At 45.6% G+C, this 18073-nt stretch overlaps 1 protein-coding gene across 1 annotated transcript in view; it reads left to right on the top strand.

Annotated features, from left to right (window-relative positions):
* LOC140392612 (uncharacterized) overlaps window positions 1–18073 on the top strand; it is a 518519-nt gene that overhangs the window by 14713 nt on the left and 485733 nt on the right. The window contains exons 2-3 of the mRNA XM_072478033.1: window positions 1926–2060; window positions 6600–6709. Of these exons, the coding sequence (XP_072334134.1) occupies window positions 1926–2060; window positions 6600–6709 (245 nt within the window). The remainder of the gene's footprint in view (window positions 1–1925; window positions 2061–6599; window positions 6710–18073) is intronic.

Here is an 18073-nt window from a genome sequence, read left to right as displayed (position 1 = left end):
GCCTCATTAGATGGTTTTCCTGAAAGGCAATGAGCATGTGATCAGTGAGAGGTAAGGACCATTTTGTGGGACATAAACAACTCACTTCAGACAGGTCATCTGGGTGAAAGGGCAGTGGACCCTCACCTCTCAGGCACAGGCTGACCTCGCTGTCAATCACTGATCTCTCCTCAGGCAACCCTGTGATCTCCAGAGCCCGTTCCTCATAGGGAGTGAGGACTCAGATCTCTGGGATTCCTCTCCCTGTCTTCACCCTTTCCCTCCTATTATGGCTATCGTTTCCTGCAGGGACAAAGAGAGGGCATTATGAGCCTCAAGTTTGATGGGTCAGGGGTCTGTAGCAGGTGGTATGTGTGGGCACCACACCTAGACAGGAAGGGGTTCTGCTGGTGGGTGCCAAGGAGTTCTGAGGAACACACTTGAAGATTGAATGTTTGGAGAGTGCGAGTTTTCAGCCAGTGGATTGGGTAGGGGGGGGGGGGGGGGGAATTGAGGGATGGCAGGCAGGACTGATGCCATGAAGGAGATGGTAACTTACCCTTGCAGCTCATTGGAGGTCATTCATCTTCTGTTGACATTGGTTGGCTGACCTTCTGGCCATGCTGCCCACGCTCACTGCAGCTGCCACAGCCTCCCAGGCAGCATTGCTTACCTTGCTGCTGGCTCTCTGACCCCCTCGGGGGAACAGGGTGCCCCGCCTCTCATCCACTGCGTCGGGAAGCCTGGCCAGGTCGGCATTCCCAAAGCAAGGAGCAGGTCTCCGCACTGCCATCCTCATTTCTTGACTGGGTGTGAGTGCTGAGGGAGAGTTTAAAAGCAGCTCCCCATTGCTCGTGGTGAGCAGCTGAGGCGGATGTCAGATGAATCAGACGGCGAGGGAGACAAGCATAGAGAGATTCACGTGAGGGCCCATTTTCGGAACTAAGTGTGGGTGAATAGAGGCCATGATCTCGCCATTGCAGCCGCACAAAAGATCCTGCCAAACCCGCCCAAAATGACACTTTGAAATATTTTGGTTGAATTACGCCCTATATTTCCCATTTGTTACTGAGGAATTGAGACCTTGAGCTTAGGATGGCATCGAGCTTGAAGGGGTAGGAGAGAATTTGAGGTTAAGTCAAGCAGTGATGCGAGATGTGGCTTGTTCGTGTGCAAAGATGGGAGTGACCTGTTCCTGCTGCAGTAATGAAATTCATCTTTCTTAAATCTACTGTCCAACTGGGGTGAAACTTGCTTCATTGTGTGAGAGGGAAACATTTGGATCTAGATGGTCTGTTACTAAGACAATTGGAGAAGGATTTGGGGCTGCTGAGGATCTCTGGGAAGGAGCTGAAACAAGCTCAGAGAAGTGAAACGCTGAAATGCATTTCTGGTTGGTGTGCTGAGTGTCTGCATTGCCTGCAAGAAAATAAAAAATGAAATGAAAATCGCTTATTGTCACAAGTAGGCTTCAAATTAAGTTACTGTGAAAAGCCCCATTCCGGCGCCTGTTCGGGGAGGCTGGCACGGGAATTGAACCGTGCTACTGGCCTGCCTTGGTCTGCTTTAAAAGCCAGCTCTTTAGCCCTGTGCTAAACCAGCCCCTGGCAACTGGACTGTTTTTGGGGGCAGAGATTGCATCATGTTGAAGCGAAGTCTCCTTCGTCTATGTAATCTCCTGCACTGGCTTTGATTGGCTGAGGGAATCGGATATGAGCTTTCCAGCTTTCTTCATCCCCATTATTGGCCCTGGGTTTTTCTCTGTGTTTTAACCTCTAGATTCGAAGGTTCAGATGTGTCTAGTCACAATACACCAACCATCATGTGCTACGGGCAGGCTTGATGGACCAACTGGTGTATTCCTGCCCATCGTTGTTGCATGTTTTTCTGATGGTACGTTCGAGGAGCTGTCTGTAATTAAACATTGTTTACTTCTTAATCTTTAGGCCCAATGTTTGTGCGGAGAGGGAGGTGATGATGATTGGCCACAGGCATCCGTGTGTCCAGGCCTTCACTCGGATGGTTAAAGTGTGGAAACAAGGGTGTGGAGGGCAGAAGTGGTGCGTGGGACATGAGAGAAGGTATGTAACCACAGCGATATCATTCAAATAACCAGAACACACGGGTTAGGAGCAGGAATAAGCCATTCAGCTGCCAGAACCTGCTTCACCATTCATCAAGATCTGACTGAGGCCTCACCTTCACTTTATTGGCTGTTTACCCCACACCCAGCCACAGCATAACCTTTGACTTGCTTGTCGATCTATCTAAATCAGCAGTGAATAGATTCTATGAGCCAACCTCCACTGCTCTCTGGGGAAGAGAATTCCACAGGCTAATGACCCTCGGAGAGGAAAACAAATCTCCTCATCTCAATCGTAAATGGGAGACTGCTGTTTTTTTTTAAAACTGTGTCCCTAGTTCTGGATTCCACACAAGGAGAGACATCCTCTCAGCATCCACTCAGTCAAATCCCCTTCGGATCTTATATTGTTCAATAGCATCACGTCTTATTCTTCTGAATTCCAATGGGTATAGGTCCAACTTGCTGAACCTTTCCTAATAAGAGAACCTCCTCAACCAAGGAATGAGTTGAGTTAGCTTTCTCTGAACTCTGAAATCCACGTGAATAGTTTGCTGAAATGAACGGAAAAAAAAATCCCATTCCATTTTCTGCCCACACCTGTTGATTGAGTCGCAATGGTTGTAAATCCTTGTTTTTTATTGAATTTTAAGTACCAAATTCATTTTTTTCAATTAAGGGGCGATTTAGCATGGCCAATCCACCTACCCTGCACATCTTTGGGTTGTGGGGATGAAACCCACACAGACACGGGGAGAATGTGCAAACTCCACACAAACAGTGACCTTGAGCCGGGATTGAACCTGGGACCTTGGCGCTGTGAGGCAGCAGTGCTAACCACTGCACCACCGTGTTAAATCCTTGTCAAAAAAGGTCGTTAGGGACGTTTCTTTTCAGAATTTTCCCTCAATGAACTGACCTCCATATAGATACAGAGTACCACTCCCCCCCCCCCCCCCCCTCACCCCCACCGCACTGTACCTCACATAGGTGGACTTCATCTGCAAGAGCTCTGTGACAGTGAGGTGCTAGTAAAATGTTCAACTTTGTAGAGCATCATAATCAAGACTGATTCTTTTTTAAAAATGATCTTTTATTAGTGTCACAAGTAGGCTTACATTAACACTGCAATGAAGTTACTGTGAAAATCCCCTAGTCGCCACACTCTGGCGCCTGTTCGGGTACACTGAGCGAGAATTCAGAATGTCCAATTTCACCTAACAAGCACGTCTTTCGGAACTTGTGGGAGGAAACCAGAGCACCCGGAGGAAACCCACGCAGACACGGGAAGAACGTGCAGACTCCGCACAGACAGTGACCCAAGCAGGAATCGAACCTGGGACCCTGGTGTTGTGAAGCAACAGTGCTAACCACTGTGGTACCGTTCTGCTAACATCACACACGGGAATTTACAGCAGGGATCACTGGCAAAATTCCCTCTAAGCTACACAGTGAGTCAGCAACTCAAGAACCCCCCGTGCAGGTTGCACACACATTGACCGCTTTAAGTTACCGGGCGTGCACATCCCCATTAAAATTTTTAATTTTTTTTTTTAAATTTAGAGTATCCAATTCATTTTTTCCCATTAAGGGGCAATTTAGCGTGGCCAATCCACCTACCCTGCACGTCTTTTGGGTTGTGGGAGCGAAACCCACGCAAACACGGGGAGAATGTGCAAACTCCACACGGACAGTGACCCAGAGCCGGGATCGAACCTGGGATCTCGGTGCCGTGAGGCCACCATGCTGCCCTTCCCGTTTAAAAAATTGAAAGGACCATGCATTTGAAGAAATAAGCTGCACAACATAAAAAATGTGGAGGGTTGCTGAGGGCAAAAATATCACACCTCGCTGAAGTCTTCTCACTCCATTACGGGTATGGCAGCATAGTGTTTCTCTAGTGGGCAGGCAATCTCGAGGCCTTGGGTAACAATTGAAAGACACTAGTTCAAATGGTGCCATGACAGTGGGGGAATTTAAATTCAATTAATTAAATACATTTTAAATAAAAAGGCTTGTATCAGTAATGGTGACCATGAAAGTACGTTGGGCGGGGGAATCTGAAAAGTTTCCTTCAATGCTGATTGCTTCAATCGTCCTTTGATCTTATTTGAGTTGTGCATCCATTGGTGCTGGTCAAATTCACTGTTAAAGAAACCAATGTTTTCACTGCTTCCAGTAATTTTGGTGCATGGCAATCTAATGTGCATCCAAATGTAGAAATTCATTGATGTATTAGTTGATGCCATTTTGCACCAAATCACTTAGCCCTCCTCGTAATTCACTTGGTGGTTCTCCCTGGTACACCAACTTCGAGCAAAGGAATCTGGAGTTTGACATCACCATTTAGCTTAACTGATCTACACTGATGTTTGTGCTCCACATGAGCCTCCACTCTTCATCTAACCCTCATTCCTTCAGACTGCTAGCATGGACACAGCAGGCTAAATGACCTCCTCCTATGCTGTACCCATTCTATGATTCTATAACTTCCTAGAAAGGCCTGATTATCCATTACAGTCCACATTTTGTAAATAATGGTTCCATGACCTTTCTTTAGAGTAAACTTGGGGATTTGTAAGTGTTTACATTTTTTTCAGTTCTTCATTATTTGCTCTTGTTTATTCAGCAGGGTGAGGGTTAACAATCAGCCCTGTATCCACTTATGGTAGTTCATTGGCCAATACAGTGTACATCTGTTCCTGTTTCTATGTGTAAGCGTGTGTACACAAACAGTCCCTATTTACTTGCGCTAACACATTGTCACGACAAAGCAGTGAGAAACCTTTACTTAAAGGGTGGGAATTGGAAAGCACACAGGCCGGATTAGAGAATTCAGGGGGCAGAGACACTTGTTAACCTTTATTTTGCCTCTTTTAGGGCGGAGAAAATTGGCTTTGGTTTCTGCTACCATTGCAATCCACTGACCAGTGTAGTAAATGATCCTTATGGATGCCGGGTGAAAACAGAATCCAGCTCCATACAAGAGAAACTCACTGAATCAACTTAGCTCAGTTAGTAACACCCTCACCTCTGCTGGCAAAGGTTGTGATTTCAACCCCCAGTTCAGGAGCACAGAATCTAGACTCCACCTATGGCTCTGAGGGAGAGGGGAGTGAGACCTTGAAGTGTTGGCTTGCTGCGGTACTACTCAAAGCAGAGCAGAGTTCTCCCAGCTAACATATCTGCCTCCTCCACTAACAATATGCAGTCCTTATCATTGGTGTTATGGAATCTACAAGTGATCAAAATAGCAGCTTTGTGCTGCTCTGTTTGCCTACATTTTATTTTATTCACTCTGGGAATGTCAGCCTCACTGGCACACATCGTCCATTGTTAATTGCCCATAAAAGGTGACAAATCTTGACTCTGCAATGTCCCGGTTTAATACATATTAATGGCCTGCTAGAGCACTTTAAAGGACAAGTAAGAATGGACTGGAGTCATATTTAATAATAATAATCCTTATTAGTATCACAAGTAGGCTTACATTAACACTGCAATGAAATGAGCCAGACTAGGTAGGGAACGCCAGTTTTTCTTCCCTAAAGGACATTAGGGAACCAGTTGGTTATTGTACTTACCATAATTGTTTATTAAAAATCTCCTTTAGGGCAGCAGGATTGCACAGTGGTTAGCACCGTTGCTTCACAGCTCCAGGGTCCCAGGTTCGATTCCTGGCTTGGGTCACTGTCTGTGCGGAGTCTGCACCTTCTCCCCGTGTCTACGTGGGTTTCCTCCGGGTGCTCTGGTTTCCTCCCACAGTTCAAAGATGTGCAGGTTATTGGTGGATTGGCCATGATAAATTGTCCTTAGTGTCCAAAATGGTTAGGTGGGGTTACTGGGTTACGGCAATAGGGTGGCGATGTGGGCTTAAGTAGGGTCCAGTGCAGACCCGATGGGCTGAATGGCCTCCTTCTGCACTGTCAATTCTATGATCTATGTTCACTTCTATGAAAATCATAACCACGCAGAATGTGGCCATTTAGCTCCTTGTTCCTATCAGTTCCCTGAAGGAGCTGAGTAAAGAAAATGTGAAGCACTTTGAGATAATTCAGAGATGCAATAAAGCATTGTACAAGTGCACGTCTTTCTAATCCTTTCCTTGTGGATAGCACAAATGCTTCACAGCTCCAAGGTCCCAGGTTCGATTCCGGCTTGGGTCACTGTCTGTGCGGAGTCTGCACATCCTCCCCGTGTGTGCGTGGGTTTTCTCCGGGTGCTCCGGTTTCCTCCCACAGTCCAAAGATGTGCGGGTTAGGTGAATTGGCCATGCTAAATTGCCCATAGTGTCCAAAATTGCCCTTAGTGTAAGGTGGGGTTACTGGGTTATGGGGATAGGGTGGAGGTGTGGACCTTGGGTCGGGTGCTCTTTCCAAGAGCCGGTGCAGACTCGATGGGCCGAATGGCCTCCTTCTGCACTGTAAATTCTATGATGATTAATCCAAGCCTTTCTTTTCTCCAGCAGCATGGTTATGGGGTAAGGAGATAGGGAGTATCTGAGTATGCCTATAATTGACTTTGGTTTTCTTTGCAGGACAGCATACTACACAGCGTACAGACAGCTTTACAGTATGGACTTTCAAGTTGCCTACAAGTGTTGCCCTGGATGGATACAGCTCAACAACGAAGCTGGATGCCTGTACCGTAAGTTGCCTCTTGGAAATTAAATAGTTTCTGCCAAAAGACCATTCAGTGCTCTGCCTTGGGCTTCATTAATGGTATCATGAGTATTGTTGCACTGATGCAATGAATACCTAGAAGCCTGAAGATTGTCATGGCTGGTGACGGGTATCACTGTGTTTCCATGGCAACAAACGCTGCTGTTGATACTTGGGGGTTAATTCATGTGGTATTAGATTAATTAACGTATTTGCATAAAATGACTCTGTGTGGGTTAAAATAAGTGTAGTGAGGAATGTCCCACCAGTGTTCCAGCAGAGCAAAAGATTCACCACTGAAGTATCGTCTGAGCAATGAGTTAATGTTCTTTTTTTAAAATAAATTTAGAGTACCCAATTATTTTTTTTCCAATTAAGGGGCAATTTAGCGTGGCCAGTCCACCTAGCCTGCACATCTTTGGGTTGTGGGGGTGAAACCCATGCAGACATGGGGAGATTGTGCAAACTCCACACGGACAGTGACCCAGGGCCAGGATTCGAACCCGGGTCCTCAGCGCCGCAGTCCCAGTGCAATGAGTTGATGTTCTAACTGGATAGCCTAGTTAACGTGGACAATTTGGGGATAAAACAGTTGCTGCAGTCTGGCAGTGTATCGCTAGGTGTCGCTAGCACTATTCATAGAAACTCCATAGAAGCTTCCAAAGAGCATTTAACTCATCTCAACGTAATAAGTCCCTACTGAACGCTATTAGTTGTCAGCTGTGGCTTAGTCAGTCACACTCTTGTCTCTGAGCAGATGGTTGTGGATTCAAGTTCCACTCTGGAGACTTGAGCACTAAACCCAGGTTGACAGTTCAGTGCGGCACTGAGGGAGTGCTGCTTTGGAGGAGATGTCGCCATTTATTAAACTGAGGCCCCGTCAGCCCTTTTGAGGTGGTATAAAAAGTTCCATGGCACCACTTAAAGAAGAGCCGAAATCCTGACTAATATTTATCCATCAGCCAATACCTAAAACCAGACAACCTGGTCATTAGTACAGTGCTATTTGCGGGAGCACAAATTTGTTCTGTGAAAGAGTGAAAATGGCAGTTAAGGCCTAATTCCAGGATTCCCGACCTGGATTCCTGGGGTTTCCCGATTTTCAGGTGGGCAGGATGCGGGCTGGTTCAGGTGGCAAGACACGCCTTGCACTCCCAACCTGGTTGGCTCCATTGCGGGGATAGCCATGTCCTAGTCCTCTGCAATTTTCATGCAGTTGGGCTAGGTTTTCAAACAATTATAGTTCACAGCACCCCAGAGTTATCGAGAACCACAGTTGGCATGAGGGAATCTTTTTAAAGATTATTTCAAAAAGTTCTCCTCATACCCCCCATACTATCTCCTATGGTCTCTCTTGCCCCCCCACCATGCTAAGGTATGGCACTTCGATGCCCATTTGCCCTCTACACACTGTATAGTACCAATGAACCTTATAGTGTCAATAGTATGTGTAAAAAAAAGCATTAAAAAATAGTAATTCATTGATAATACCTCACTTCTTTAACAAATTCCTTCTTTTGACTACAGCCCAAAGTTGTCGCTATTTAAAATATCAACAGATGAAACTGTAAACTCTTGAAAGGTTTTTATTCTGTGTAAATAAACATTGTGTCATTGACAGAAGTGATCTAAGACGCAGAGTTGTCAGTCCAGTCCAAGACCCCCATCAGACTCCCAGCAGACATTCCCCGCCCATCAGACCCCCAACAAAGACCCCCAACAGAGACCTCCTGGTCAGACCTACAACAGAGACAGAGGAAGCACTTAGCTGCCTTTTATGTGGCATGGGCTGTCAATAATAGCAAGAGTGAATATAAACATTGTGGTTAGCATCAAAACAGAGTAATGGAGATGCATTCAAGCATAAAGAGAAAGATCAATGAACAATCCATCAAGCGTCTGTCTGTGGAGTAATAAAACTGTCAGTCACTGGCTAATGTATTGCTCTGCGAAATTGAATGGAAGATTTGTATTTCAAAGGATGTCAAGGGATTTCAAGCCCTTTGAAGTGTACTGGGCTTTGAAGAAGCCTCTGACACTTATAACAGTTGCAGCTTTAAACACCTTTGTCTGAGGGAGCAGATGTTAGGAACTGGCAGGTGAAAATGCAGTGATATTTCACTCTACTGCCTGCACTGCTCTTCAGATTTCAGGTCTCTGTTGGGTGTCTGATGGGGGTCTGGGGAGGTCTGATGGGGGTCTCAGTTGCGGGTCTGATGGGGGGGGGGGGGGGTCGGGTCACACAGCAATGGCAATTTTTTCCTCTGAGTTAGGACGTTGTGCATTCGTGTTCCACTCCAGAGACTGGAAAGCATTATTGAGGCTGACACTCCGGTGCAATACTGAGGGAGTGCTGTACTGTTGGAGAAGCCATCTTTCATTAAACTGGGACCCCATACGCCCTTTCAGTCGGCCAAATTACCATGGCGCTATTTTGAAGAACAGCAAGGAGTCTTGGCCAATAAATACCCCTCAACTAATTTCACTAAAACAGAACCAGATTATTTGGTCACTATTGCTGATGGTGGGGCCTTGCTCTGTGCAATAGACGACTGAATTTCATAAATTACAACAATGACATCTCTTCAAAAAGTACTTCATTGGTTGTAATCTGCTTTCGGAGCTCCTCAAAGGTGCTACATAAATGCTTCTAATGGAAAGAGGCAAGCTCCAACAGGCGGGATGATGCTTGTGCAATGCTGCTCTGGTGCCCGAATCAACAGTATGAAACTAGTTTACCCCTTGCACTGATTCTGGAGGAAGTGACCCAGACACCTTGTGTAAACTCAACCTGATCCTCATACTTCTGCTCACCACCAGGGATACAGTCAGGGAGGCAGCCGACCAAATATTTTCGCTGGAACTGTTACAGTAACCGGCTGCACTCCACATCACTATAATTAGATTACTTTAATCGCTTTGGCTGCACTTTTTTGTGGAGCTTGCTTTTCTTCATTCAGTCCACTGTAATTAACCATCTTTCATTTTCCCAAGCTTAACTTTCCTCACAGATCCCATGAGGAAAAAACATGTCAGAGGAAAATAATTTAAATTTGTGTTGATGTTTTGACTGTTTTATTTGCTGATTGTTCTTTTTGTGGTTACATTTTGTGGTTTGATTGAGGTTGCATGCCTGGAGATAGGACTTGTAATTGTCATCAGGCTTCCTCATTGGCACATAATTGAACTGTGGGAGAGCCATGTCCGTGCACCAGCTCCCTGCCCGGTTAAAACTGGTTCTCTATCTGTGCAGTCCAGTGGGCATTGTGAAGACCAGGCCATGAAGAGGTGTTGTTCCCCTGTTTAGAAACAAAATGAGTACCAGATTGAGATAGACCTACATGTTATATTGAAAATCTTGGGGTGGATTCTCCATTTGAGAGAGTAAGCGTTGATACCGGGACTGAATGGGGGGCTGCTCCCCGGTCTCGATTGGGGGGGTGTCTGCCCGAGCCATCCAGGATATGCTAATGGGCCAGAACCCACACCACATTCCAATGCATGTCGGCGTGTGATTCGCTGCGGTCGGGAATGGCACTGGAGAGCCAGACAAGCTGGAGCTCCACCTCAGCACTCCACCCGCCACACACACTCATTCCAGCCAAGAAGATGGCACCCCGGAGAACGGCTCCGAGGTTCGCGGGTGCAGAGCGGGAGATATTGCTGGATGCCGTGGAGGAGAGGCGGGACACCCTGTTTCCCCGGGGTGGGAAGGAGGCTGCCACCCACCGATGTCAACCCGGCTTGGGCAAAGGTGGCAGAGGCCGTGAATTCCATGGGCCCCATCGCGAGGACCTGACAACAGTGCCGTGCCGTAAGAAGCTGCAGGACCTCCTCAGGGCGGCCCAGGTGAGTCACCAGCACCGTGCCGCTGGCGCACCATCCACCCCCCCACCACAAGGCAGACTGGTAGGCAGTGCGGGGTGAGGATGACTCAACCAAGCTAGCCAGGGTGAGTCACCAGCTCAGAGCCCCTGTCACCACACACACTACACCCATCACGCCCATCACCATGCGGCTTCCACCAGGCGGACCGTTAGGCAGTGCTGGTGGGTGAGGATGGGCAAACCTCCAGGGTGGGTCAGCGCCACCACGTCCCTGGCACCACTCCCGTCCCACACTCCCGTAATCACCCCCCCCCCCCCCCCCCAAGAGGGCGATCGAACACTACCCACCGCAATCCACTTGCACCCCACTCTGCACTATATGCCAACATCCATACCGCTCGCCATGGTTGGGTGTCCTGCACACACAGGCCACTAGCTGCGGGCCCCTATGCTGCCCATGTCCAAGTGACTCACACTGTGCATTATTTGTCCCCCCAAGAGAAGGCAGTCCACAACCACTGGGAGCGGGAGAAGACTGGAGGGGGTCCCACTGGACCTGTGGGTCTTCACCGCCGCGGAGCAGAGGACAATGGACCTGGTCAGGGGGTGGGAGAGTGGGCAGTCGCAAAGGTGGTGGGCGGTATGGGACAACCAAGGTGGCATGTGGCATATGAGTCAGCCCTCTCCCCCACACCATGCCTACCCACAATCTCACCATGCTTCATGTCTTTTGCCTTGCAGGGTCACCTTCTGACTGGTGCCCCTTGCCCCCTGCCCACAAGTGAACCGCGCTGGCAGCACTTCCACCTAACAAGAGGTGGAGCATCGCGGGAGGCCAGAGACTACTGGGTCGGACGTGTTAATGATATGTTAACGAATGCTCCTGTACGTTTTGCATGCCGGCGCTGGCTGTGGAAAGCGTTCACGCCGCCATCGAGGAACCGGAGCATGGCGTTCCGCTGGGCACCAAGCGCCAACCAGGCGCTGACGCCTGATTCTCTGACCGATCGCCATTCGTAATTTGGGCGTCACTGGATGGAGAATCCCGTCCCTTATTTCTGCAAGCACTTTCCATAGAAATCTCTATGTCTATGTGGAAATGATATATGTAAAACTCATCTCTGTAATCATGCCTTTGGCCCCCACAAATGGAGGAACGTCAATGCCACCACCGGCAGGAGGATGTAACCAAAGTCTGATGAGTTTACGTAGTCAGGGAATATTGGTCACACCCCAATATTACTAAAATCAATGGGTCACCCTGTCCTGCTGTTCAAATCAGTGTATCATCCTAAAACTATAACACTTGTCCCAGGTGACTACTTCAGTAGAAAATAAAATTCAGTGTAGTGTTTAAAGAATGGCAAACCAGAGTTTGCCTGTTTCCCATTCAATGGGTTAGATTAATATAATCTCCATTTTTCTTCTGTGACATTTTCCAATGGCTGAAGACCTTTTTAAAAAAATAAATTTAGAGCACCCAATTTTTTTTCCAATCAAGTGGCAATTTAGCGTGGCCAATCCACCTACCGTGCACATTAAATTAAGTTGTGGGGATGAGACCCGCGCAGACACCCATGGAACCTGGGCTCTGCTGACGTAGCAGTATGGATCCGTAATTGACTCCTGTGCTATTGGAATTTGATTGCGACCCAGCAATATGCTGCTGAGAGGTTTATATCTTTGGATGGTGGATGGGTGAGGTTGTGCATGAATGTTGTGTGGACAAGGGTGTAGATTGGTGATAATAAGTTCAGATTTGACTCAAGTGTCTGTGCTCAAAATGAAGAATGTTTGAGGGACCAGGGAATAAAGTAAGTACCCCTTGTAAGGGTTAGTTCATCCCAGAGAGCAGGAAGATTGATTGTTGCTGAAAGTTCTATTTTTTTTCTTTAAATCCAAAGACTGCTTCAACCCTTTCAGGTCATGGCTTATTTTTGATGTGATTCTGTGTCCGAATGACGAAAAACACCATCAAAGAGCTTATCACCGGGAACACAGACTGTGATTACTTTTATCAGAAGAAGAAAAGGCCCTATTTCACATAGCATGCATATTTCTGCCCCGTGAACAGGAACCTCTTAAAGCTTTTCAAAGAACCTGTGCAAAAATGTCAATTTGTTGGATTCCCATCTTCCGCTGTGCTGTGAATGAGCTTTTTTATCTACTTTGAGCTGCGGGTTATTAGAGAATGATGTTACACTGTGCAAGAAAGATTAAATCCTCAGATAGGATGGAGGGTTTCAAAATTCTGTATGTCAACAGGGTCTCATTAGGAGAGGCATTCGAGATTGAATGCTGCCATTGTGCAGTTGACTTCCGTGACAAGTTGGGCCTGGGCCTTTCAAAGACTTGTTCGCCTTTATTGCATTCAGGAGTGCAGACTCCTGAAATCCTGTCTGCGGCCCTAGTCCCTCATGTGTGAAGTGATACCCCTCAAGCGTCAGTCTGACACTTTCTGCATCAGTTACTGTTACAGTACTGCATGCATGATGAATCTGTTGGTGTGTCTGTTCCTTTTATCTGCTATTTTCTCCTTTTGAAGCTGCAGCTTCCCTATAGTCATTTGGACCAGGAAAGTGGGGTGGGATGGCATTAATGCATTAATTTTTGTTTATTTCTGCATCTAATTGTTTCAGTTCATCTCCTGAACACGCTGACTCTTAGGCTGCACGGTTTTACCCTTCTATATCTCAAATGATAGAGTGTCGGTGTCGAGAATATTGCAATGAACCCTGACACTTGTCCTCATCCAGTGTTCACAAACACAAGCACTCCTTCCAGCATTGAATAGTGATTGAGTGTGGGGGTGCCTTGGTGGACTGTAGCAAATTTGCTCAACTTTGCCAGTTGAGGCTGCCTGTCAGAATGAGCATAAAAGTGCAGTTCGACTTGGTTAAGAAAAGGACATGTTGAGGAGAATGGCTTGTTCCTGTTCTGGAACATATGGTTCTACGGCTGAACTTCTCTTTGAGGACTGAAAGAATCCCATCCCTGCCTGTATGGATGTCGGCACTGGTTAAAGCACATTCTCTATATAAACCCATGCTGTAATTGTGGTAATAGTACCAATGCCTACACTGAGATGCAGTTTGTTAGCTTTGGCATGCTCTGGGATATAATTGGTGCTATGTAAATGCAAGTTCTATCTATCTGGGTGCTAAGTATCTCACTGCTTTAGATTAAATTTATATATTGTTCAAAGTGTGCTTTAGCGTAAACTTATATATCATTTAAAGTGAGTAAAGAACCGTAGGTAAATGCAAAACAACAACCCTCCAATTGCCCTCTGGTGGACATGTCTGCAGAATTGGCCTGGTTCTAATCTTCCTGAGGTTTGAGACACAACACAATTCAGAATAACATGTACCCTGCACTTTAATCCAGTATTGAGCACTTTAACAATGTGCTAACACTTTGACATTGCAATGAACAGTGTGAAACAATGCCAGGTGCTATATATCTTACTTAACACTAATGAGCTACCAAACAAGACAATAAGGCACCAAGCATTTTAAGAAAATTGCAAACATTTCAACTGTGTGGTGAATGATACAATAATCCATGGAATATTTTAAGACCTCACCAAACATATCATGCAGAACACCAACACTATCCCGAACGCTTTATTACTGTATTAAAATTATATTACTGTACTGTATTAAACTCTATATGGTAAAAAAAACACAATAATATTATACCAGACATAATACAGTAATACTGTATTAAACAGTAAGGTATGAAAGAATGTAATATTGTACTGAACATCAATACTGCATTAAATATTCTCATATTGAAATGGACATAATACTGTACCAAATATCATAAAAACATAACAAAGTGCAGGAAGTTCTTCCCAAAGTCTCGCCCAACGTTTATTCCTCAATTGATGTCAGTAAAACAAGTGATTTGTTTATTGTCACCTTGCAGTTTGTGGGAGCTTGGTGTGTGCAAATTGGCTGCTGCATTTACCGTGACCACACTTCAAGAAGTACTTTATTGGCTATAAAGCACTTGGAATCTGAGGTTGGGAAAGGTGCTGAATAAATGTAATTTCTTTTTTACTTTGCACGTTTACTGTTTTTAGGGAAGAAAAATAATCTGTACACCAGTCTTGTTAATGTTAAAACTTTGCCCATATTGTGTGCATTTTGAGTCCAATTCAAGCAGCCTGTTTAAGCCTGCATCAACTGCATTTAAAAAACCTGGTTCATGTAGAATGTTCCCTGCAACTCTCGTGGCTGCGCTACAATCCACAATGGACCACACAGTGAAATAAACAGGTTGTGCACAACCAGTGTCCAACAACCCCTTAACACGTGCAAGTGCTGCAATGCAGCATCTTAAAGGAACTGCACAATACACAGGCTGTGCACAAAGGACTAAAAATTGGGAGAAACATTGACCATATACCTCTCAATCTTTTCTTCAACCAATATAAATTCACTCTGAGAGCTGTTACTATCTAGGATAAAGAGTGGAGGAAGTAGGTTCAAATAGACTTCTAAAAAATAATTAGATAACCACCTGAATTTAATTGTTTGTTGGGCTTCAGAGAAAGAGTAGTGAGGGGGATTAATTGGCTAGCTCCTTCAAAGCGAAATGGCCCACTGTGCTGTGCAGTTTTCATTCTACGATTGGTGAGCCTGTCCTTATAACCTGGCACCCCAAATCCCAGTATTATCCTCATTGGATTCTTTCAAATCCACAACAACGTATCAATGTCCTTTTGCGCACAAACATGGACAAATGACCAGATCCCCTCTGTTTGTAGTGTTTGTTGAGGGAGAAATATGAGAAACAAAATTACAGAATTTAATGATTTAAATTTTGAACCCTCTGATTCTGAGGGGTCCTAACTAGTTCCTCAACTAATTCCTGCTGACAATGGGTGGAATACATCTGGTAACAGCATCAACAGCTCATTTCAACCATTTCCTCAAGGCTTCCCTTAAGTTACAGTGGAAGATTGGGGGTCCCATGGAGGAATGTCAGGAGCTCAATGTTAATCTATCCACAGGGTTGTCAACAAGTGTAATCTTGATGGAAAATGGAGGGAAATCATAGAATTTACAGTGCAGAAGGAGGCCATTCGGCCCATCGAGTCTGCACCGGCTCTTGGAAAGAGCACCCTACCCAAGGTCCACACCTCCACCCTATCCCCATAATCCAGTAACCCCACCCAATACTAAGGGCAATTTTGGACACTAAGGGCAATTTAGCATGGCCAATCCACCTAACCTGCACGTGTTTGGACTGTGGGAGGAAACCGGAGCACCCGGAGGAAACCCACACACACACGGGGAGAACATGCAGACTTGGCACAGATAGTGAACCAAGCCGGGAAACGAACCTGGGACCCCGGAGCTGTGAAGCAATTGTGCTAACCACAATGCTACCGTGCAGCCAAAGGCATGCCTGAATTGTGGCATGATTTTCAAAAGATTGGTTGAAGAGAAACCGTCTTATTTTTTTTTGTCTTTTTAAAATAAATTTAGTGTACCCAATTCATTATTTTCAATTAAGGGACAATTTAGCGCGGCCAATCCACCTACCCTGCACATCTTTTGGGTTGTGGGGGCGAAACCCACGCAAACACGGTGGAGAATGTGCAAACTCCACACAGACAGTGTCCCAGAGCCAGGATCGAACCTGGGACCTCAGCGCCGTGAGGCTGCAGGGCTAACCCACTGCGCCAGAGAAACCCTCTTATGTAAAAACCCTTGTACTGTAACCATTGGCCACCCAATGTGCTTGATCATCATTTTTACTTTGATGACTAATGGCCATTCAGATTTGTATCGCTATTACCATAAACAAATAACAATTAGCAGATGACTTAATTGCAAAAGTTTGATTGGCATCTAGGCAAAGATTAATTGCTGTTGAATTCCACATTCCCGTTTGAGTTTTAAAGTAAGTGTTAAGTGGGCTCTTAAAGGAACTGGTTATAGGGCGTAGCATTTAAAAGTCACCAGAAGCAGGACTTTGATACCTTTTTGTGTGCAGGCCCATGATTCAGAGCAGGAGAGTGGGGCTAATTGGATAACACTTTAATCAAACCAGTCTCAACAGAATGGGCTGAATTCCTCCTTCTGTGCTACGTTATTCTATGATTCATTTTCAGCCCGACCACTATAAGCTTCACCATCATTGTGCTTTGGAATGCATCAGGTAACAGCACCAACAACCATTGTCAACCATTTCCTCAAGGCTTCCCTCGAGTTACAGTGGGAGATTGGGGGTCCCATGGTGCAATATCAGGAGCCTGAATGTTAATTTATCCACAATGTTATCAACAAGTATAATCTGTGTGGTAAACACCACTAGTAACACACTGCATGTATTACGGTACTGCCCCTGTATTACAGGTACCACAGTAAATCTCCACCTGCTGGCTCCTCCCAGCAGGCGGCGTATAAAAGTGTATGCTCTCCTGCACTGCTCCCATTCTGGTTCCAGCTGCGGGAGGCACAACACCTTGTGCAATAAAGCCTCGATTGTTTCACCATTCTCGTCTCGTGGTAATTGATGGTACATCAATCTGGGAATCAAATTTGTTTCTAATTCATCATTGGACTAGAAGGAGGTCTTATGGCACAGTGGTAGTGTCCTTACTTCTGGATCAGGAGCTCTGGGGTCAAGTCCAGTGCTGGACTTGTTGGTCACTGAAGCAGTGTTTGTAACGGGAACTCAACAGACTGCTAATCAGCTCGGAGATCCTTCCACCGCTTCCCCACTATTCCTCCAAACGAAAGAAGTGCTTATGTGTGTTAAGATATGCTTAAAAGAATTATTGTAATATGAGTGTCACTGGCAAGGCTGGCTTTTATTGCCTGTCCCTAATTGCCCCTGAAAGTTAGAGTGGGCCACATTTTTATCCACTACTTATCATTTTGATCAATTGCACCTCTTCACTTTGTAACCTTCAATTAATCTGAACTCAGTCATCCAGGTTTCATTGTGCAAACTGCAATCTTGAAGAACAAAGTGGCTTCTTTACTACAAATTACATTGTTTAACATGTGTTTCTATGTGAAGACACTGGTGCCCCAGACAATATGTATCCCTCAACCAACACCTAAAAGCATAACCATCTGTTAAGGGTCATTATCACATTGCTGTTTTGCGTCTTTGCTGTGTACGAATTGGCTGTCATGTTTTTTACATTACAGTAGTGACCACACTTCAAAAATGTACTTAATTGGTTGTAAAGTGCTTTCGGATCCCTGAGGTCATGAACTGTGCAATAGAAATGCAAGTTATTTCCTTCTTTATTTGACTGGGACAAAACGATGAGATCACGTAATGAGAGTGACGTACTGGAAATACCATGGACTCAGGATTCCTATTATTGTGCATCAGCAGCTATTAAAGAATTGTTGGCTGTCCTGCAAGTTCCATCAGTTTTTTTCTGAAGCTGTGTCCTGGACCAGTAACGGATGGTGGCCCGAACAAGGATTGGATTGGATTTGTTTATTGTCACATGTACCGATGTACAGTCAAAAGTATTTTTCTGCGAG

Source organism: Scyliorhinus torazame, chromosome 16 (assembly GCF_047496885.1).
Source record: "Scyliorhinus torazame isolate Kashiwa2021f chromosome 16, sScyTor2.1, whole genome shotgun sequence".
In the NCBI taxonomy this organism is placed as follows: domain Eukaryota; kingdom Metazoa; phylum Chordata; class Chondrichthyes; order Carcharhiniformes; family Scyliorhinidae; genus Scyliorhinus; species Scyliorhinus torazame.
The sequence above is the reverse complement of the archived record's forward strand: the minus strand, read 5'-3'. Positions and strand labels throughout refer to the sequence as shown.